The 23,761-nt window shown below is 51.3% G+C and overlaps 1 protein-coding gene across 6 annotated transcripts in view; it reads left to right on the top strand.

Moving 5' to 3' along the window:
- The window catches only part of EIF4G3 (eukaryotic translation initiation factor 4 gamma 3), a 193,413-nt gene that overhangs the window by 143,383 nt on the left and 26,269 nt on the right, over positions 1–23,761 (top strand). For 5 of the 6 annotated variants that reach the window (XM_063942065.1, XM_063942061.1, XM_063942062.1 and 2 more), the window contains 11 exons: positions 1,850–1,938; positions 2,154–2,364; positions 2,559–2,743; positions 3,035–3,154; positions 4,743–4,919; positions 5,671–5,868; positions 6,279–6,425; positions 7,067–7,303; positions 15,212–15,316; positions 15,416–15,548; positions 15,624–15,721. In XM_063942065.1, coding sequence (XP_063798135.1) covers positions 1,850–1,938; positions 2,154–2,364; positions 2,559–2,743; positions 3,035–3,154; positions 4,743–4,919; positions 5,671–5,868; positions 6,279–6,425; positions 7,067–7,303; positions 15,212–15,316; positions 15,416–15,548; positions 15,624–15,721 — 1,700 coding nt within the window. The remainder of the gene's footprint in view (positions 1–1,849; positions 1,939–2,153; positions 2,365–2,558; positions 2,744–3,034; positions 3,155–4,742; positions 4,920–5,670; positions 5,869–6,278; positions 6,426–7,066; positions 7,304–15,211; positions 15,317–15,415; positions 15,549–15,623; positions 15,722–23,761) is intronic. The other variant, XM_063942063.1, reaches the window with a different exon arrangement.

Below are 23,761 nucleotides of genomic sequence, written 5' to 3' on the forward strand. Positions count from 1 at the left end.
TCCTGAAGGAAAAAGGCATTCCAGATGAAGTCATCTCTACCCTGATCAAGGCCAGGAAGGATGTAACTGCAAAACATTATCATCGCATTTGGCGAAAATATTTTGCGTGGTGTGAGGCCAAGAAGGCCCCTACGGAGGAATTTCAACTGGGTCGTTTCCTACATTTCCTGCAAGCAGGATTGTCTATGGGCCTAAAATTAGGATTCATTAAGGTTCAAATTTCGGCCCTGTCGATCTTCTTCCAGAAAGAACTGGCTTCAGTGCCTGAAGTTCAGACGTTTGTCAAAGGGGTACTGCATATACAGCCTCCTTTTGTGCCTCCAGTGGCACCTTGGGATCTCAATGTAGTTTTAGGGTTCCTAAAATCACATTGGTTTGAACCACTTGCCACAGTGGATTTGAAATATCTCACATGGAAAGTGGTAATGCTGTTGGCCCTGGCTTCAGCCAGGCGCTTATCAGAATTGGCGGCTTTATCCTATAAAAGCCCTTACCTGATATTTCATTCGGATAGGGCGGAATTGAGGACTCGTCCTCAATTTCTCCCTAAGGTGGTTTCAGCGTTTCACATGAATCAACCTATTGTGGTACCTGTGGCTACTAGGGACTTGGAGGACTCCAAGTTGCTGGACGTAGTCAGGGCCCTGAAAATATATGTTTCCAGGACGGCTGGAGTCAGAAAATCTGACTCGCTGTTTATACTGTATGCACCCAACAAGCTGGGTGCTCCTGCTTCTAAGCAGACGATTGCTCGTTGGATTTGTAGTACAATTCAACTTGCACATTCTGTGGCAGGCCTGCCACAGCCAAAATCTGTAAAAGCCCATTCCACAAGGAAGGTGGGCTCATCTTGGGCGGCTGCCCGAGGGGTCTCGGCTTTACAACTTTGCCGAGCAGCTACTTGGTCAGGGGCAAACACGTTTGCTAAATTATAGAAATTTGATACCCTGGCTGAGGAGGACCTGGAGTTCTCTCATTCGGTGCTGCAGAGTCATCCGCACTCTCCCGCCCGTTTGGGAGCTTTGGTATAATCCCCATGGTCCTTACGGAGTTCCCAGCATCCACTAGGACGTCAGAGAAAATAAGAATTTACTTACCGATAATTCTATTTCTCATAGTCCGTAGTGGATGCTGGGCGCCCATCCCAAGTGCGGATTGTCTGCAATACTTGTATATAGTTATTGTTACAAACAAATCGGGTTGTTTATTGTTGGAAGCCATCTTTTCAGAGGCTCCTACGGTTATCATACTGTTAACTGGGTTCAGATCACGAGTTGTACGGTGTGATTGGTGTGTCTGGTATGAGTCTTACCCGGGATTCAAGATCCTTCCTTATTATGTACGCTCGTCCGGGCACAGTATCTTAACTGAGGCTTGGAGGAGGGTCATAGGGGGAGGAGCCAGTGCACACCAGCTAGTCTAAAGCTTTTACTTTTTGTGCCCAGTCTCCTGCGGAGCCGCTATTCCCATGGTCCTTACGGAGTTCCCAGCATCCACTACGGACTATGAGAAATAGAATTATCGGTAAGTAAATTCTTATTTTTATAACGTACACAGAAATACGTTTCCCTTGGGAGCCAACCATCTGAGTACGGCCGGGAACTTAGTAACCAGTGTGAGGGATAAACAATTGGCTATAAGGGGGGGGGCTGAGTGGTGGGCCTCTTATATCCCAGATTGTCAGCTGTGCTCGTTGGTGTATATGTATAACAGCTGGTGTCACAGTACAAGCTAGCGCATCTTTCCGTCACATGCCGCTGCAGTCATAGGAAGAGCCGAATCTAGTTACATCCACGGAATGTGTCTCGAGTATGTCTACCATTATAATGTGCTACAAATCTCTTTACAGCCCAAACTGTTGCAGCTTCACCAAAGATGTGGCAGAAATTCAGAGACGAGAGTCCGGACACGGAGGAGGTACGGATGCCGAATATTGAGGTGAGCTCAGAATTGCGGGCGAGAGCTAGCTCTCTGTGTTCCAGACTCCGATACATGACACTGCCAGTCTGGGTGATCACATGAGACGCCCGTCGCTGGCACAGTCACGCCCGGCCTGGCTTTGGGTCCGTGTTACGGGGGCAGATCAGGCCGGGGATTATACAGCACATTTTGATCTGTACTAGAGAGCGTCTGAGTTTCCGTCTACCCTGCAGGTGGAGAGTGACGCTGCGGAGGAGAAGCTTGTAGAGTCAGAGCTGGAAGAACACAGTGGCGTCGGTGCTGACGCAGGACCGCTGTACCCTAACGATAAACAGCTGGAAGAGAACGGCGAATCGGAACTCCTGCGCAATGGGGCAGATACCATCTCTGAAGGCGAAGGGGGAGACCCATCGGGTACAGAGGAAGGATACGCTTATAAATCAGGTACTGTTTGCCCCAAATACACATTGAGGATTAGAGATCCGTATATGGCTACCGTGAAAGTGACGTCGCTTTTCACCAGCCGCTTCTGCAGTAACACGCCCCGTGGAAAGTAATCCCTTTCCTACGTTGTGTGCGGTGCAGTGACCCCCGCCCCGGGATGCTGCGTTCACCCACTCTCCTGCTCTCTCATTTAGCACCCGGCACAGTAGAGGAACCTCCAGAAATGTCCCAGGATCTTCCAGCGCCACCAGTTCCGTGTGTACAGCACGATGGGAAGCGACAGTATGACAGGGACTTCCTGCTGGGCTTCCAGTTTATGCCGGCCTGTGTGCAGAAGCCAGAAGGCTTGCCGCCCATCAGCGACGTGGTCCTGGACAAAGTGAGAAGAGAGGGAGGTGTCTAGGTGCAGTCTCATGTTAGGAGGTAGCACGTTCTGTATGCCTGTAGGGTGATGTGATCAGACCGCTGTCGCCCCTTGCTTGTGCCTGGGGTGTGTGAGCGGGGACGCATCGTGTCTGGGTGGATGTGAGATTGCGCTGGGAGCGGTGACGATATTGATGGGTCAGGGCTGCGATCAGATGAGATGGGATCGGCCGTCGTTACGTGATGAAGTAATCAGATGTTTTATTTCCACTGCTCAGCATAGTTCATTTTCCTTGTCCATTTACAGATCAATCAGCCAAAGTTACCAGTGAGGAACCTGGACACGCGCATGCTGCAGAAAGGGCCGGATTTCACGCCTGCGTATGCAGATTTTGGACGATTGGCCCCTGGGGGTCGTGGGCTGCCTGTAAGTATTTATACAGTGATGTCACAGCTTGTTAGGGGCCGTTCCTTACAGTATATAGAGATTAGAACTGTAATATCTACCCTGAGAGAGGGAGGATGGGCACAGAACCACATGACTGGTGGGTGTTGGGTAAAAGCACATCCGTTGTGGGCAGGAGGAGGGGCATGTGACTGGTGGGCGTTGGGTAGAAGCACGTCAGTTGTGGGTAGGAGGAGAAGGGGCATGTGACAGGTGGGGTTGGGTAGGAGAACGTCAGTGGAGGGCAGGAGGGGAGGGGCATGTGGGTGTTTGGTAAAAGCACATCCGTTGTGGGCAGGAGGAGGGGCAAATGACTGGTGGGCCTTGGGTAGGAGAACGTCAGTGGAGGGCAGGAGGGGAGGGGCATGTGGGTGTTTGGTAAAAGCACATCCGTTGTGGGCAGGAGGAGGGGCATATGACTGGTGGGCGTTGGGTAGGAGAACGTCAGTGGAGGGCAGGAGGGGAGGGGCATGTGGGTGTTGGGTAAAAGCACATCCGTTGTGGGCAGGAGGAGGGGCATATGACTGGTGGGCGTTGGGTAGGAGAACGTCAGGAGGGGAGGGGCATGTGGGTGTTTGGTGAAAGCACATCCATTGTGGGCAGGAGGAGGGGCATATGACTGGTGGGCGTTGGATAGGAGAACATCAGTGGAGGGCAGGAGGGGAGGGGCATGTGGGTGTTTGGTAAAAGCACATCCGTTGTGGGCAGGAGGAGGGGCATATGACTGGTGGGCGTTGGGTAGGAGAACGTCAGTGGAGGGCAGGAGGGGAGGGGCATGTGACTGGTGGGTGTTGGGTAGAAGCACGTCAGTTGTGGGCAGCAGGGGAAGGGGCATGTGACTGGTGGGTTTTGGGTAGAAGCACTTCCGTCGTGGGCAAGAGGGGAAGCGGCAAGTGAGTGGTGAAGCAGTGGAAGGGGAGGGGCATGTGACATGTGGGCGTTGGGTAGAAGCACGTTGGTGGGCAGGAGGGGGAGGGGCATGTGACTGGTGGCCATTGGATTGAAGCACATTGGTGGGCAGGAGGAGAAGGGGCATGTGACTGCTGGGCGTTGGGTAGAAGCACGTTGGGTGTGGGTAGGAGGAGAAGGGGCATGTGACTGGTGGGCGTTGGGTAGAAGCACATTGGTGGGCAGGAGGGGTAGGGGCATGTGACTGGTGGGCGTTGGGTAGAAGCACGTTGGTGGGCAGGAGGGGTAGGGGCATGTGACTGGTGGGAGTTGGGTAGAAGCACATTGGTGGGCAGGAGGGGCATGTGACTGGTGGGCGTTGGGTAAAAGCACGTCAGTGGAGGGGGAGGGGCATGTGACTGGTGGGCGTTGGGTGGAAGCACATTGGTGGGCAGGAGGGGGAGGGTCATGTGACTGGTGGGCGTTGGGTAGAAGCACGTTGGTTGGGTGAGGAGGGGGAGGGGCATGTGACTGGTGGGCGTTGGGTGGAAGCACGTCAGTTGCGCGGGTGGGCAGAAACATGAGTGGTAGGTCCGGGAGTAGAAAAGCGAATAGTGGTAGCGCGGGAACCACTAAGGAATGTTTCGTAAACGTGTAAAGCTTTTGCTGTTGTGTCCCCCAGTTGTTGAACGTGGGCGGTCCCAGACGCTCGCAGCCAGGCCAGAGGCGGGAGCCCAGGAAAATCATCATGAACATTTCAGTGACAGATGATGTGCACCTGAAGAAGTCAGAGAATGCCTGGAAGCCCACTGTGAAGAGGGACAGCCTAGCTGATGATCCCGAGAATATCCGCACCCAGGCGAGTGTACAGCACACAACACACTGTCACCGCTGTGTCACAACATACTGTCGCCGCTGACACACTGTGTCACAACATACTGTCACCGCTGACACACTGTGTCACAACATACTGTCACCGCTGACACACTGTGTCACAACATACTGTCACCGCTGACACACTGTGTCACAACATACTGTCACCTCTGACACACTGTGTCACAACATACTGTCACCTCTGACACACTGTGTCACAACATACTGTCACCGCTGACACACTGTGTCACAACACACTGTCACCTCTGACACTGCGTCACAACATAATGTGACCGATGACACACTGTCGCAACATACTGTCACCGATGACACACTGTGTCACAACATACTGTCACTGATGACACACTGTCACAGCACACTGTCACTGATGACACACTGTCACAACACGCTGTCACTGATGACACACTGTGTCACAACACGCTGTCACTGATGACACACTGTGTCGCAACACGCTGTCACTGATGACGCACTGTGTCACAACACGCTGTCACTGATGACGCACTGTGTCACAACACGCTGTCACTGATGACGCACTGTGTCACAACACGCTGTCACTGATGACGCACTGTGTCACAACACGCTGTCACTGATGACGCACTGTGTGTACTTAGTGCCGCACAACACGCTTCTAGTCATGCTGTGGCTTGGCCTCCATTTGCTGTTTAATGATGGTGTAAAACTCATTAGCGCTCCTGCGCGGCGTTCTCGCGTTGCAGGCTCTCTTCCGGAAGGTTCGGAGCATCTTGAACAAATTGACGCCTCAGATGTTTAACCAGTTGATGAAGCAGGTGACCGACCTGACGGTGGATACAGAGGAGCGGCTGAAGGGGGTTATCGACCTGGTATTTGAGAAAGCACTAGATGAACCCGGCTTCTCGGTGGCGTATGCCAATATGTGCCGATGTCTTGCCACGGTGAGTACATTGACCTTCACGTACTTTGTGCCCTGTATGGTAGCCCTCAGCTGATTAGTTTTAGTACCAGACCTGTAGGGTCATATCGTCTGTAAGGTGAAGGCTAGGCCGGCCAGTGCCGGAGGCACCTCGTGTTCTCTGTGCTTCCACCGTCACTTCTCATTGACACGCTGTGATATATGCACATTCTCTTACTTCTGCCTACAGCAGCAGGGTAATATGCCATATTGGCTATCTGGGAGAGTACTGGGGGGTTGGCAAGAGGCCTCTGCCAGGCCCCCTTGCCCTCTGCCAGGCCCCCTTGCGTCTGCCAGCCCCCCCTTGCCCTAGCCGAGGTCTACACCTAATGTATTTGTTGTCTGTGAGCTGCAGATCAGTCATGGGGTAATGGACCACTTCTCTTACTCTAGTTAAAGGTACCGATGGCCGATAAACCCGGGAGCACTGTGAACTTCCGCAAGCTGCTGCTGAACCGCTGCCAGAAGGAGTTTGAGAGGGACAAAGTGGATGATGATGCTTTTGAAAAAAAGCAGAAGGATTTGGAGTTGGCTTCGACGGTAATAGTAACCTCTCCGTGCGGCAATGTCCGGCTGCGGGTCCTCTGGGAAATGTTCACTTTATTTTCCCCAGCAGTGATGTGAAATGAGATGTTCACTCATAGAAGTGTTTTACTAGTAACCGCCCAATCCCTACGTGACCGGGATTACTGCAGTTGGGAGATAGCTGCATCCCACCGACTGTCTAATTGCTCTTTTCACACATTGCTATCCTGGGACTGGGATGTAGAAGCTAATAGCCTGTCAGGTCAGCAGAGTCGCCCACTTCTGCTTCTGGTAGGGCCCCAGCAGCGGACGCCCATTGCTCTGACACATAGTGGGGAGAGAGGTAACTGTTCCCTGTACTTGCTCATATCTACGGGACTGGTTTGGGTGGGCTATGGAGGGAACCATTCTGCTGTATGCTCACCACGTGTTTAGATGCCCCAGGCTGGGGGAGATACTGAGGAGATGTAACCACCGCATCTGTTGCCCAGAAGGGAATAATTGCCCCAGAGAAAGTTTCTGGCCTCGTTTGTGAAGTGGGGTCTGCCATACAGTACTGGATGATTGGTAGTCATTCTCTTCATCACGTAGTAATGAGCTGGATGGTTATTCGGTCATTTGGAAACGTGCAATGTTTATCTGTTCTGTGTCTGCAGCCGGAGGAAAAGACGCGCCTGCAGGAAGAACTTGAGGAGTCCAGAGACAAGGCTCGGCGGAGGTCCATAGGGAACATCAAGTTCATCGGGGAACTTTTCAAGCTGAAGATGCTGACAGAAGCCATCATGCACGACTGTGTGGTGAAGCTGCTGAAGAACCATGACGAGGAGTCACTTGAGTGTCTGTGCCGGCTGCTTACTACCATCGGCAAAGATCTGGATTTTGAGAAGGCCAAGGTGAGCACGGTAAAGGTTGCTACTTGCTGCATGCAAATTACATCCGTTATTATGTTTCCAAACGAGAAGGCGGAGCATGCAGGCTGGACAATAGCACAGCAGATTGGGTAGATGGTCAGTGGAAAGAGAGTGGAAGGCTGACTGGTCCTCAGTAACTGGAAGAGAACGCATGTGATTGGGTGAAAGGTGGTGGGGTCCTCAGTCACTGGAAGAGAGCGCAGGTGATTGGGTTGAAGGTGGTGGGGTCCTCAGTCACTGGAAGAGAGCGCAGGTGATTGGGTTGAAGGTGGTGGGGTCCTCGGTCCCTGGAAGGGAACGCATGTGATTGGGTGGAAGGTGGTGGGGTCCTCGGTCACTGGAAGAGAGCGCAGGTGATTGGGTGGAAGGTTGACTGGTCCTCGGTCACTGGAAGAGAACGCAGGTGATTGGGTGGAAGGTTGACTGGTCCTCAGTCACTGGAAGAGAGCGCAGGTGATTGGGTGGAAGGTTGACTGGTCCTCAGTCACTGGAAGAGAGCGCATGTGATTGGGTGGAAGGTGGTGGGGTTCTCGCTCACTGGAAGAGAATGTAGGTGATTGGGTGGAAGGTGGTGTGGTCCTCAGTCACTGGAAGAGAGCGCAGGTGATTGGGTGGAAGGGGGTGGGGTCACTGGTAGAGAACGCATGTGATTGGGTGGAAGGTGGTGGGGTTTTCGGTCACTGGAAGAGAGCGCATGTGATTGGGTGGAAAGTGGTTGGGTCCTCGGTCACTGGAAGAGAGTACAGGTGATTGGGTGGAAGGTGGTGGGGTCCTCGATTACTGGAAGAAAGTACAGGGGTTTGGGTGGAAGGTGGTGGGGTCCTCGGTCACTGGAAGAGAACGCATGTGATTGGGTGGAAAGTGGTGGGGTCCTCGGTCACTGGAAGACAGCGCAGGTGATTGGGTGGAAGGTTGACTGGTCCTCAGTCACTGGAAGAGAACGTAGGTGATGGGGTGGAAGGTTGACTGGTCCTCAGTCACTGGAAGAGAGCGCATGTGATTGGGTGGAAGGTGGTGGGGTTCTCGCTCACTGGAAAAGAACGTAGGTGATTGGGTGGAAGGTTGACTGGTCCTCAGTCACTGGAAGAGAGCGCAGGTGATTGGGTGGAAGGTGGTGGGGTCACTGGTAGAGAACGCATGTGATTGGGTGGAAGGTGGTGGGGTTTTCGGTCTCTAGAAGAGAGCGCATGTGATTGGGTGGAAAGTGGTGGGGTCCTCGGTCACTGGAAGAGAGTACAGGTGATTGGGTGGAAGGTGGTGGGGTCCTCGATTACTGGAAAAGAGTACAGGTGATTGGGTGGAAGGTGGTGGGGTCCTCGGTCACTGGAAGAGAGTGCATGTGATTGGGTGGAAGGTGGTGGGGTTCTCGGTCACTGAAAGAGAGCACAGGTGATTGGGTGGAAGGTTGACTGGTCCTCAGTCACTGGAAGAGAATGCATGTGATTGGGTGGAAGGTTGACTGGTCCTCAGTCACTGGAAGAGAGCGCAGGTGATTGGGTGGAAGGTGGTGGAGTCCTCGGTCACTGGAAGAGAACGCATGTGATTGGGTGGAAGGTGGTGGGGTCCTCGGTCAGTGGAAGAGAATGCATGTGATTGGGTGGAAGGTGGTGGGGTCCTCGGTCACTGGAAGAGAACGCAGGTGATTGGGTGGAAGGTTGACTGGTCCTCAGTCACGGGAAGAGAGAGTATGTGATTGGGTGGAAGGTGGTGGGGTCCTCGGTCACTGGAAGAGAGCGCAGGTGATTGGGAGGAAGGTGGTGGGGTCCTCGGTCACTGGAAGAGAGCGCAGGTGATTGGGTGGAAGGTGGTGGGGTCCTCGGTCACTGGAAGAGAATGCATGTGATTGGGTGGAAGGTGGTGGGGTCCTCGGTCACTGGAAGAGAACGCATGTGATTGGGTGGAAGGTGGTACGGTCCTCGGTCACTAGAAGAAAAAGTATGTAATTGGGTGGAAGGTGGTGGGGTCCTCGGTCACTGGAAGAGAACGCATATGATTGGGTGGAAGGTGGTGGGGTTCTCGGTCACTGGAAGACAGCGCAGATGACTGGGTGGAAGGTTGACTGGTCCTCAGTCATTGGAAGAGAACGTAGGTGATTGGGTGGAAGGTTGACTGGTCCTCAGTCACTGGAAGAGAACGCAGGTGATTGGGTGGAAGGTTGACTGGTCCTCAGTCACTGGAAGAGAGCGCAGGTGATTGGGTGGAAAGTGGTGGGGTTCTCGGTCACTGGAAGAGAACGCATGTGATTGGGTGGAAAGTGGTGTGATCCTCAGTCACGGGAAGAGAGCGCATGTGATTGGGTGGAAGGTGGTGGGGTTCTCGCTCACTGGAAGAGAACGTAGGTGATTGGGTGGAAGGTTGACTGGTCCTCAGTCACTGGAAGAGAGCGCAGGTGATTGGGTGGAAGGTGGTGGGGTCACTGGTAGAGAACGCATGTGATTGGGTGGAAGGTGGTGGGGTTTTCGGTCACTGGAAGAGAGCGCATGTGATTGGGTGGAAAGTGGTGGGGTCCTCGGTCACTGGAAGAGAGTACAGGTGATTGGGTGGAAGGTGGTGGGGTCCTCGATTACTGGAAAAGAGTACAGGTGATTGGGTGGAAGGTGGTGGGGTCCTCGGTCACTGGAAGAGAGTGCATGTGATTGGGTGGAAGGTGGTGGGGTTCTCGGTCACTGAAAGAGGGCACAGGTGATTGGGTGGAAGGTTGACTGGTCCTCAGTCGCTGGAAGAGAATGCATGTGATTGGGTGGAAGGTTGACTGGTCCTCAGTCACTGGAAGAGAGCGCAGGTGATTGGGTGGAAGGTGGTGGGGTCCTCGGTCACTGGAAGAGAACGCATGTGATTGGGTGGAAGGTGGTACGGTCCTCGGTCACTAGAAGAAAAAGTATGTAATTGGGTGGAAGGTGGTGGGGTCCTCGGTCACTGGAAGAGAGCGCAGGTGATTGGGAGGAAGGTGGTGGGGTCCTCGGTCACTGGAAGAGAGCGCAGGTGATTGGGTGGAAGGTGGTGGGGTCCTCGGTCACTGGAAGAGAATGCATGTGATTGGGTGGAAGGTGGTGGGGTCCTCGGTCACTGGAAGAGAACGCATGTGATTGGGTGGAAGGTGGTACGGTCCTCGGTCACTAGAAGAAAAAGTATGTAATTGGGTGGAAGGTGGTGGGGTCCTCGGTCACTGGAAGAGAACGCATATGATTGGGTGGAAGGTGGTGGGGTTCTCGGTCACTGGAAGACAGCGCAGATGACTGGGTGGAAGGTTGACTGGTCCTCAGTCATTGGAAGAGAACGTAGGTGATTGGGTGGAAGGTTGACTGGTCCTCAGTCACTGGAAGAGAACGCAGGTGATTGGGTGGAAGGTTGACTGGTCCTCAGTCACTGGAAGAGAGCGCAGGTGATTGGGTGGAAAGTGGTGGGGTTCTCGGTCACTGGAAGAGAACGCATGTGATTGGGTGGAAAGTGGTGTGATCCTCAGTCACGGGAAGAGAGCGCATGTGATTGGGTGGAAGGTGGTGGGGTTCTCGCTCACTGGAAGAGAACGTAGGTGATTGGGTGGAAGGTTGACTGGTCCTCAGTCACTGGAAGAGAGCGCAGGTGATTGGGTGGAAGGTGGTGGGGTCACTGGTAGAGAACGCATGTGATTGGGTGGAAGGTGGTGGGGTTTTCGGTCACTGGAAGAGAGCGCATGTGATTGGGTGGAAAGTGGTGGGGTCCTCGGTCACTGGAAGAGAGTACAGGTGATTGGGTGGAAGGTGGTGGGGTCCTCGATTACTGGAAAAGAGTACAGGTGATTGGGTGGAAGGTGGTGGGGTCCTCGGTCACTGGAAGAGAGTGCATGTGATTGGGTGGAAGGTGGTGGGGTTCTCGGTCACTGAAAGAGGGCACAGGTGATTGGGTGGAAGGTTGACTGGTCCTCAGTCGCTGGAAGAGAATGCATGTGATTGGGTGGAAGGTTGACTGGTCCTCAGTCACTGGAAGAGAGCGCAGGTGATTGGGTGGAAGGTGGTGGGGTCCTCGGTCACTGGAAGAGAACGCATGTGATTGGGTGGAAGGTGGTGGGGTCCTCGGTCAGTGGAAGAGAATGCATGTGATTGGGTGGAAGGTGGTGGGGTCCTCGGTCACTGGAAGAGAACGCAGGTGATTGGGTGGAAGGTTGACTGGTCCTCAGTCACGGGAAGAGAGAGTATGTGATTGGGTGGAAGGTGGTGGGGTCCTCGGTCACTGGAAGAGAGCGCAGGTGATTGGGAGGAAGGTGGTGGGGTCCTCGGTCACTGGAAGAGAGCGCAGGTGATTGGGTGGAAGGTGGTGGGGTCCTCGGTCACTGGAAGAGAATGCATGTGATTGGGTGGAAGGTGGTGGGGTCCTCGGTCACTGGAAGAGAACGCATGTGATTGGGTGGAAGGTGGTAGGGTCCTCGGTCACTAGAAGAAAAAGTATGTAATTGGGTGGAAGGTGGTGGGGTCCTCGGTCACTGGAAGAGAACGCATATGATTGGGTGGAAGGTAGTGGGGTCTTCGGTCACTGGAAGAGAACGCATATGATTGGGTGGAAGGTGGTGGGGTCCTCGGTCACTGGAAGACAGCGCAGATGACTGGGTGGAAGGTTGACTGGTCCTCAGTCATTGGATGAGAACGTAGGTGATTGGGTGGAAGGTTGACTGGTCCTCAGTCACTGGAAGAGAACGCAGGTGATTGGGTGGAAGGTTGACTGGTCCTCAGTCACTGGAAGAGAACGCAGGTGATTGGGTGGAAGGTTGACTGGTCCTCAGTCATTGGAGGAGAGCGCAGGTGATTGGGTGGAAGGTGGTGGGGTCCTCGGTCACTGGAGGAGAACGTATGTGATTGGGTGGAAGGTGGTGGGGTCTTCGGTCACTGGAAGAGAACGCATATGATTGGGTGGAAGGTGGTGGGGTCCTCGGTCACTGGAAGAGAACGCATGTGATTGGGTGGAAGGTGGTGGGGTCCTCGGTTACTGGAAGAGAGTGCAGGCATTGGGTGGAAGGTGGTGGGGTCCTCAGTCACTGGAAGAGAGCGCATGTGATTGGGTGGAAGGTGGTGGGGTCCTCGGTTACTGGAAGAGAGTGCAGGCATTGGGTGGAAGGTGGTGGGGTCCTCAGTCACTGGAAGAGAACACAGGTGATTGGGAGGAAGGTGGTGGGGTCCTCGGTCACTAGAAGAGAGCGCAGGTGATTGGGAGAAAGGTGGTGGGGTCCTCGGTCACTGGAAGAGAGCGCAGGTGATTGGGTGGAAGGTGGTGGGGTCCTCGGTCACTGGAAGAGAATGCATGTGATTGGGTGGAAGGTGGTGGGGTCCTCGGTCACTGGAAGAGAACGCATGTGATTGGGTGGAAGGTGGTAGGGTCCTCGGTCACTAGAAGAAAAAGTATGTAATTGGGTGGAAGGTGGTGGGGTCCTCGGTCACTGGAAGAGAACGCATATGATTGGGTGGAAGGTAGTGGGGTCTTCGGTCACTGGAAGAGAACGCATATGATTGGGTGGAAGGTGGTGGGGTCCTCGGTCACTGGAAGACAGCGCAGATGACTGGGTGGAAGGTTGACTGGTCCTCAGTCATTGGAAGAGAACGTAGGTGATTGGGTGGAAGGTTGACTGGTCCTCAGTTACTGGAAGAGAACGCAGGTGATTGGGTGGAAGGTTAACTGGTCCTCAGTCACTGGAAGAGAGCGCAGGTGATTGGGTGGAAAGTGGTGGGGTTCTCGGTCACTGGAAGAGAACGCATGTGATTGGGTGGAAAGTGGTGTGATCCTCAGTCACGGGAAGAGAGCGCATGTGATTGGGTGGAAAGTGGTGGGGTCCTCGGTCACTGGAAGAGAGTACAGGTGATTGGGTGGAAGGTAGTGGGGTCCTCGGTCAATGGAAGAGAGCGCAGGCGATTGGGTGGAAGGTGGTTGGTTCCTCGGTCACTGGAAGAGAACACATGTGGTTGGGTGGAAGGTGCTGGGGTCCTCGGTCTATGGAAGAGAGCGCAGGTGATTGGGTGGAAGGTGGGGGGTCCTTGGTCATTGGAAGAGAATGCATGTGATTGGGTGGAAGGTGGTGGGGTCCTCGGTCACTGGAAGAGAGCGCAGGTGATTGGGTGGAAGGTGGGGGGGTCCTTGGTCATTGGAAGAGAATGCATGTGATTGGGTGGAAGGTGGTGGGGTCCTCGGTCACTGGAAGAGATCGCATTTGATTGGGTGGAATGTGGTGAGGTCCTCGGTCACTGGAAGAGAGCACAGGCAGTGGGTGGAAGGTGGTGGGGTCCTCGGTCACTGGAAGGGAACGCATGTGATTGGGTGGAAGGTGGTGGGGTCCTCGGTCAGTGGAAGAGAATGCATGTGATTGGGTGGAAGGTGGTGGGGTCCTCGGTCACTGGAAGAGAGTGCAGGTGATTGGGTGGAAGGTTGACTGGTCCTCAGTCACTGGAAGAGAACGCAGGTGATTGGGTGGAAGGTTGACTGGTCCTCAGTCACGGGAAGAGAGCGCATGTGATTGGGTGGAAGGTGGTGGGATCCTCGGTCACTGGAAGAGAGCGCATGTGATTGGGTGGAAGGTGGTGGGGTCCTCGGTCATTGAAGGAGAGCGCATGTGATTGGGTGGAAGGTGGTGGGGTCCTCGGTCACTGGAAGAGAGTGCAGGTGATTGGGTGGAAGGTGGTGGGGTCCTCGGTCACTGGAAGAGAGTGCAGGTGATTGGGTGGAAGGTGGTGGGGTCCTTGGTCACTGGAAGAGAGTGCAGGTGATTGGGTGGAAGGTGGTGGGGTCATTGGAGGAGAGCGCAGGTGATTGGGTGGAAGGTGGTGGGGTCCTCGGTCACTGGAGGAGAACGTATGTGATTGGGTGGAAGGTGGTGGGGTCTTCGGTCACTGGAAGAGAACGCATATGATTGGGTGGAAGGTGGTGGGGTCCTCGGTCACTGGAAGAGAACGCATGTGATTGGGTGGAAGGTGGTGGGGTCCTCGGTTACTGGAAGAGAGTGCAGGCATTGGGTGGAAGGTGGTGGGGTCCTCAGTCACTGGAAGAGAGCGCATGTGATTGGGAGGAAGGTGGTGGGGTCCTCGGTCACTGGAAGAGAACACAGGTGATTGGGAGGAAGGTGGTGGGGTCCTCGGTCACTGGAAGAGAGCGCAGGTGTTTGGGAGGAAGGTGGTGGGGTCCTCGGTCACTGGAAAAGAGCGCAGGTGATTGGGTGGAAGGTGGTGGGGTCCTTGGTCACTGGAAGAGAGTGCAGGTGATTGGGAGGAAGGTGGTGGGGTCCTTGGTCACTGGAAGAGAGCGCATGTGATTGGGTGGAAGGTGGTGGGGTCCTCGGTCACTGGAAGAGAGTGCAGTTGATTGGCTGGAAGGTGGTGGGGTCCCTGGTCACTGGAAGAGAGTGCAGGTGATTGGGTGGAAGGTAGTAGGGTCATTGGAGAAGAGCGCAGGTGATTGGGTGGAAGGTGGTGGGGTCCTCGGTCATTGGAGGAGAGAGCGCAGGTGATTGGGTGGAAGGTGGTGGGGTCCTCGGTCACTGGAAGAGAACGCATGTGATTGGGTGGAAGGTGGTGGGGTCCTCGGTCAGTGGAAGAGAATGCATGTGATTGGGTGGAAGGTGGTGGGGTCCTCGGTCACTGGAAGAGAACGTATGTGATTGGGTGGAAGGTGGTGGGGTCCCTGGTCACTGGAAGAGAGTGCAGGTGATTGGGTGGAAGGTGGTGGGGTCCTCGGTCATTGGTGGAGAGCACAGGCGATTGGGTAGATGGGGACTTATGTCATGCACTGTTCCAGCAAGCTGTTGTGGTCTAGTCTGGGAGACAATAAGGCCAGTACATAGTGTAGTGAATACATAGACAGTATGAAGAGTAGACAGACCTGAGACCATAATATGGCTCCTCACATTGTCCAGTATTTGATCTCTGCCTGTTGCAGCCTCGCATGGACCAGTACTTCCACCAGATGGAGAAGATCGTAAAGGAGAGGAAGACTTCATCGCGGATCCGGTTCATGCTGCAGGATATTATAGACCTGAGACTGGTAGGTGGACGGTTACACAAGACTCTGTAACAAACAATAAACGCTACAGTTATGTGTATATACATAGTGTCTAATAGAAATCATCTGCTTCTGCCATAGTGCAACTGGGTGTCCCGGAGAGCAGACCAGGGGCCCAAAACCATAGAGCAGATTCACAAAGAGGCCAAAATAGAGGAGCAGGAAGAGCAGAGGAAAGTCCAACAACTGATGACCAAAGATAAACGGAGGCCAGGTAAGGACATCGACCTCCTTCCCTGACCACATGCAGATCACCTCAAGGCAGCCCACTGACTGTGTTTGTGCCTAGGAGGAGTCCAGAGAGTGGAGGAAGGTGGATGGAACATGGTGCAAGGGGCAAAGAATAGCCGAGTGCTGGATCCTTCCAAGTTCCTAAAAATCACCAAGGTGAGCTGGGCGCACACGCAGGGGTATGGGAGAGTTATAGTGCGCAGAGGGAGGGGCCTGGCTGCCCGGAGCTCCTGTTGTGATCCATCGTTTCCCCATAATTAGTTGTGCTTTACTACAGGCTTGCACGTGTTATTTCCAAGGATGACCAGTGGGGGCAGAATTTGCCTATATTCTTATGGTGACATTATATAAGTACTTGTTTCTGATATGTACTGGTACCCATTATACCACAGAACTGGTTAGTGATATGTACTAGGAACCATTATCCCACAGAAGTGGTTAGTGATACGTACTGGGACCCATTATCCCACAGAAGTGGTTAGTGATACATACTAGGAACCATTATCCCACAGAAGTGGTTAGTGATACGTACTAGGAACCATTATCCCACAGAAGTGGTTAGTGATACGTACTAGGACCCATTATCCCACAGAAGTGGTTAGTGATACGTACTGGGACCCATTATCCCACAGAAGTGGTTAGTGATACGTACTGGGACCCATTATCCCACAGAAGTGGTTAGTGATACGTTCTAGGAACCATTATCTGGCAGAACTGGTTAGTGATATGTACTGGGACCCATTATACCACAGAACTGGTTAGTGATACGTACTAGGAACCATTATCCCACAGAAGTGGTTAGTGATACGTTCTAGGAACCATTATCTGACAGAACTGGTTAGTGATATGTACTGGGACCCATTATACCACAGAACTGGTTAGTGATATGTACTAGGAACCATTATCCCACAGAAGTGGTTAGTGATACGTACTGGGACCCATTATCCCACAGAAGTGGTTAGTGATACATACTAGGAACCATTATCCCACAGAAGTGGTTAGTGATACGTACTAGGAACCATTATCCCACAGAAGTGGTTAGTGATACGTACTAGGACCCATTATCCCACAGAAGTGGTTAGTGATACGTACTGGGACCCATTATCCCACAGAAGTGGTTAGTGATACGTACTGGGACCCATTATCCCACAGAAGTGGTTAGTGATACATACTAGGAACCATTATCCCACAGAACTGGTTAGTGATATGTACTAGGAACCATTATCCCACAGAAGTGGTTAGTGATACATACTAGGACCCATTATCCCACAGAAGTGGTTAGTGATACGTACTGGGACCCATTATCCCACAGAAGTGGTTAGTGATACGTACTGGGACCCATTATCCCACAGAAGTGGTTAGTGATACATACTAGGAACCATTATCCCACAGAAGTGGTTAGTGATACGTACTAGGAACCATTATCCGGCAGAAGTGGTTAGTGATACGTACTGGGACCCATTATCCCACAGAAGTGGTTAGTGATACGTACTAGGAACCATTATCCCACAGAAGTGGTTAGTGATACGTACTAGGAACCATTATCCGGCAGAAGTGGTTAGTGATACGTACTGGGACCCATTATCCCACAGAAGTGGTTAGTGATACGTACTGGGACCCATTATCCCACAGAAGTGGTTAGTGATACGTACTGGGACCCATTATCCCACAGAAGTGGTTAGTGATACGTACTGGGACCCATTATCCCACAGAAGTGGTTAGTGATACGTACTGGGACACATTATCCCACAGAAGTGGTTAGTGATACATACTAGGAACCATTATCCCACAGAAGTGGTTAGTGATACGTACTGGGACCCATTATCCCACAGAAGTGGTTAGTGATACGTACTAGGAACCATTATCCGGCAGAACTGGTTAGTGATACGTACTGGGACCCATTATACCACAGAAGTGGTTAGTGATACGTACTGGGACCCATTATCCCACAGAAGTGGTTAGTGATACATACTGGGACCCATTATCCCACAGAAGTGGTTAGTGATACGTACTGGGACACATTATCCCACAGAAGTGGTTAGTGATACGTACTAGGACCCATTATCCGGCAGAACTGGTTAGTGATACGTACTGGGACACATTATCCCACAGAAGTGGTTAGTGATACGTACTGGGACCCATTATCCCACAGAAGTGGTTAGTGATACATACTAGGAACCATTATCCCACAGAAGTGGTTAGTGATACGTACTAGGAACCATTATCCCACAGAAGTGGTTAGTGATACGTACTGGGACACATTATCCCACAGAAGTGGTTAGTGATACGTACTAGGACCCATTATCCGGCAGAACTGGTTAGTGATACGTACTGGGACACATTATCCCACAGAAGTGGTTAGTGATACATACTGGGACCCATTATCCCACAGAAGTGGTTAGTGATACATACTAGGAACCATTATCCCACAGAACTGGTTAGTGATACGTACTGTGACCCATTATCCGGCAGAACTGGTTAGTGATACGTACTAGGACCCATTATCCGGCAGAACTGGTTAGTGATACGTACTGGGACACATTATCCCACAGAAGTGGTTAGTGATACGTACTAGGACCCATTATCCGGCAGAACTGGTTAGTGATACGTACTGGGACACATTATCCCACAGAAGTGGTTAGTGATACGTACTGGGACCCATTATCCCACAGAAGTGGTTAGTGATACATACTAGGAACCATTATCCCACAGAAGTGGTTAGTGATACGTACTAGGAACCATTATCCCACAGAAGTGGTTAGTGATACGTACTGGGACCCATTATCCCACAGAAGTGGTTAGTGATACATACTAGGAACCATTATCCCACAGAAGTGGTTAGTGATATGTACTAGGAACCATCATCCCACAGAACTGGTTAGTGATACGTACTAGGAACCATTATCCGGCAGAAGTGGTTAGTGATACGTACTGGGACCCATTATCCCACAGAAGTGGTTAGTGATACGTACTAGGAACCATTATCCGGCAGAACTGGTTAGTGATACGTACTGGGACCCATTATCCCACAGAAGTGGTTAGTGATACGTACTGGGACCCATTATCCCACAGAAGTGGTTAGTGATACGTACTGGGACACATTATCACACAGAACTGGTTAGTGATACATACTAGGAACCATTATCCCACAGAAGTGGTTAGTGATATGTACTAGGAACCATCATCCCACAGAACTGGTTAGTGATACGTACTAGGAACCATTATCCGGCAGAAGTGGTTAGTGATACGTACTGGGACCCATTATCCCACAGAAGTGGTTAGTGATACGTACTGGGACCCATTATCCCACAGAAGTGGTTAGTGATACGTACTAGGAACCATTATCCGGCAGAACTGGTTAGTGATACGTACTGGGACCCATTATCCCACAGAAGTGGTTAGTGATACGTACTGGGACCCATTATCCCACAGAAGTGGTTAGTGATACATACTAGGAACCATTATCCCACAGAACTGGTTAGTGATACATACTGGGACCCATTATCCCACAGAACTGGTTAGTGATACATACTGGGACCCATTATCACACAGAACTGGTTAGTGATACGTACTAGGAACCATTATCCCACAAAAGTGGTTAGTGATACATACTAGGAACCATTATCCCACAGAAGTGGTTAGTGATACGTACTGGGACCCATTATCACACAGAACTGGTTAGTGATACATACTGGGACCCATTATCCCACAGAACTGGTTAGTGATACGTACTGGGAACCATTATCCCACAAAAGTGGTTAGTGATATGTACTGGGACCCATTATCCCACAGAAGTGGTTAGTAATACATACTAGGAACCATTATCCCACAGAAGTGGTTAGTGATATGTACTGGGACCCATTATCCCACAGAACTGGTTAGTGATACATACTAGGAACCATTATCCCACAGAAGTGGTTAGTGATACGTACTGGGATCCATTATCCCACAGAACTGGTTAGTGATACGTACTAGGAACCATTATCCCACAGAAGTGGTTAGTGATACGTACTGGGACCCATTATCCGGCAGAACTGGTTAGTGATACGTACTGGGACCCATTATCCCACAGAAGTGGTTAGTGATACGTACTAGGAACCATTATCCGGCAGAACTGGTTAGTGATACGTACTGGGACCCATTATCCCACAGAAGTGGTTAGTGATACGTACTGGGACACATTATCCCACAGAAGTGGTTAGTGATACGTACTAGGAACCATTATCCGGCAGAACTGGTTAGTGATACGTACTAGGAACCATTATCCCACAGAAGTGGTTAGTGATACGTACTAGGAACCATTATCCCACAGAAGTGGTTAGTGATACGTACTGGGACCCATTATCCCACAGAAGTGGTTAGTGATACGTACTGGGACCCATTATCCCACAGAAGTGGTTAGTGATACGTACTGGGACCCATTATCCCACAGAAGTGGTTAGTGATACGTACTGGGACCCATTATCCGGCAGAACTGGTTAGTGATACGTACTGGGACCCATTATCCCACAGAAGTGGTTAGTGATACGTACTGGGATCCATTATCCCACAGAACTGGTTAGTGATACGTACTAGGAACCATTATCCCACAGAAGTGGTTAGTGATACGTACTGGGACCCATTATCCGGCAGAACTGGTTAGTGATACGTACTGGGACCCATTATCCCACAGAAGTGGTTAGTGATACGTACTAGGAACCATTATCCGGCAGAACTGGTTAGTGATACGTACTGGGACCCATTATCCCACAGAAGTGGTTAGTGATACGTACTGGGACACATTATCCCACAGAAGTGGTTAGTGATACGTACTAGGAACCATTATCCGGCAGAACTGGTTAGTGATACGTACTAGGAACCATTATCCCACAGAAGTGGTTAGTGATACGTACTAGGAACCATTATCCCACAGAAGTGGTTAGTGATACGTACTGGGACCCATTATCCCACAGAAGTGGTTAGTGATACGTACTGGGACCCATTATCCCACAGAAGTGGTTAGTGATACGTACTGGGACCCATTATCCCACAGAAGTGGTTAGTGATACGTACTGGGACCCATTATCCGGCAGAACTGGTTAGTGATACGTACTGGGACCCATTATCCCACAGAAGTGGTTAGTGATACGTACTGGGACCCATTGTCCGGCAGAAGTGGTTAGTGATATGTACTGGGACCCATTATCCCACAGAAGTGGTTAGTGATACGTACTGGGACCCATTATCCCACAGAAGTGGTTAGTGATACGTACTGGGACCCATTATCCGGCAGAAGTGGTTAGTGATACGTACTGGGACCCATTATCCCACAGAAGTGGTTAGTGATACGTACTTGGACACATTATCCCACAGAAGTGGTTAGTGATACGTACTGGGACCCATTATCCGGCAGAACTAGTTAGTGATACATACTGGGACCCATTATCCGGCAGAATTGGTTAGTGATACCTACTGGGAACCATTATCCCACAGAAGTGGTTAGTGATACGTACTGGGACCCATTATCCCACAGAAGTGGTTAGTGATACGTACTGGGACCCATTATCCGGCAGAACTAGTTAGTGATACATACTGGGACCCATTATCCGGCAGAATTGGTTAGTGATACCTACTGGGAACCATTATCCCACAGAAGTGGTTAGTGATACGTACTGGGACCCATTATCCGGCAGAACTGGTTAGTGATACATACTGGGACCCATTATCCGGCAGAAGTGGTTAGTGATACGTACTGGGACCCATTATCCCACAGAAGTGGTTAGTGATACGTACTGGGACCCATTATCCGGCAGAACTAGTTAGTGATACATACTGGGACCCATTATCCGGCAGAATTGGTTAGTGATACCTACTGGGAACCATTATCCCACAGAAGTGGTTAGTGATACGTACTGGGACCCATTATCCGGCAGAACTGGTTAGTGATACATACTGGGACCCATTATCCGGCAGAAGTGGTTAGTGATACGTACTGGGACCCATTATCCCACAGAAGTGGTTAGTGATACGTACTGGGACCCATTATCCCACAGAAGTGGTTAGTGATACGTACTGGGACCCATTATCCGGCAGAAGTGGTTAGTGATATGTACTGGGACCCATTATCCCACAGAAGTGGTTAGTGATACGTACAGGAACCATTATCCCACATAAGTGGTTAGTGATACGTTCTAAGAACCATTATCCCACAGAAGTGGTTAGTGATACGTACTGGGACCCATTATCCCACAGAAGTGGTTAGTGATACGTACTGGGACCCATTATCCCACAGAAGTGGTTAGTGATACGTACTGGGACCCATTATCCCACAGAACTGGTTAGTTATACGTACTGGGACCCATTATCCCACAGAAGTGGTTAGTGATACGTACTGGGACACATTATCCCACAGAAGTGGTTAGTGATACGTACTGGGAACCATTATCCGGCAGAACTGGTTAGTGATACATACTGGGACCCATTATCCGGCAGAACTGGTTAGTGATACGTATTGGGACCCATTATCCGGCAGAAGTGGTTAGTGATACGTACTGGGACCCATTATCCGGCAGAACTGGTTAGTGATATGTACTGGGACCCATTATCCGGCAGAACTGGTTAGTGATATGTACTGGGACCCATTATCCGGCAGAAGTGGTTAGTGATACGTACTGGGACCCATTATCCGGCAGAACTGGTTAGTGATACGTATTGGGACCCATTATCCGGCAGAAGTGGTTAGTGATACGTACTGGGACCCATTATCCGGCAGAACTGGTTAGTGATATGTACTGGGACCCATTATCCGGCAGAAGTGGTTAGTGATACGTACTGGGACCCATTATCCCACAGAAGTGGTTAGTGATATGTACTGGGACCCATTATCCCACAGAAGTGGTTAGTGATACATACTAGGAACCATTATCCCACAGAACTGGTTAGTTATACGTACTAGGAACCATTATCCCACAGAAGTGGTTAGTGATATGTACTGGGACACATTATCCCACAGAAGTGGTTAGTGATACGTACTGGGACCCATTATCCGGCAGAACTGGTTAGTGATACATACTGGGACCTATTATCCGGCAGAACTGGTTAGTGATACGTACTGGGACCCATTATCCGGCAGAACTGGTTAGTGATACATACTGGGACCCATTATCCGGCAGAAGTGGTTAGTGATACGTACTGGGGCCCATTACCCGGCAGAACTGGTTAGTGATATGTACTGGGACCCATTATCCGGCAGAACTGGTTAGTGATACGTACTGGGGCCCATTATCCGGCAGAAGTGGTTAGTGATACGTACTGGGACCCATTATCCGGCAGAACTGGTTAGTGATATGTACTGGGACCCATTATCCGGAAGAAGTGGGTAGTGATACGTACTGGGACCCCTTATCCCACAGAAGTGGTTAGTGATATGTACTGGGACCCATTATCCCACAGAAGTGGTTAGTGATACGTACTGGGACACATTATCCCACAGAAGTGATTAGTGATACGTACTGGGACCCATTATCCGGCAGAAGTGGTTAGTGATACGTACTGGGACCCATTATCCGGCAGAAGTGGTTAGTGATACGTACTGGGACCCATTATCCCACAGAAGTGGTTAGTGATACGTACTTGGACACATTATCCCACAGAAGTGGTTAGTGATACGTACTGGGACACATTATCCAGCAGAAGTGGTTAGTGATACGTACTGGGACACATTATCCCACAGAAGTGGTTAGTGATACGTACTGGGACCCATTATCCCACAGAAGTGGTTAGTGATACGTACTGGGACACATTATCCCACAGAAGTAATTAGTGATACGTACTGGGACACATTATCCCACGAGAAAGTGAGCTATAATATTGATAAGGGTCAGTCAGTGGATGTGATCTTTTTAGACTTCTCTAAGGCTTTTGACAAAGTTCCACACAAGAGACTAATTCTCAAACTAAGAGAGCTTGGGGTAGGAAACACTATTTGTACTTGGGTGAGTAATTGGCTGTTTAATAGGGAACAGCGAGTGGGGGTTAATGGGATGTACTCTGAATGGGCTTCAGTACTCAGTGGATTACCGCAGGGCTCAGTACTCAGTGGAATACCGCAGGGCTCAGTACTCAGTGGAATACCGCAGGGCTCAGTACTCAGTGGAATACCATAGGGCTCAGTACTCAGTGGAATGCCGCAGGGCTCAGTTCTCAGTGGAATACCAT

Source organism: Pseudophryne corroboree, chromosome 10 (genome assembly GCF_028390025.1).
Source record: "Pseudophryne corroboree isolate aPseCor3 chromosome 10, aPseCor3.hap2, whole genome shotgun sequence".
Lineage (NCBI taxonomy): Eukaryota > Metazoa > Chordata > Amphibia > Anura > Myobatrachidae > Pseudophryne > Pseudophryne corroboree.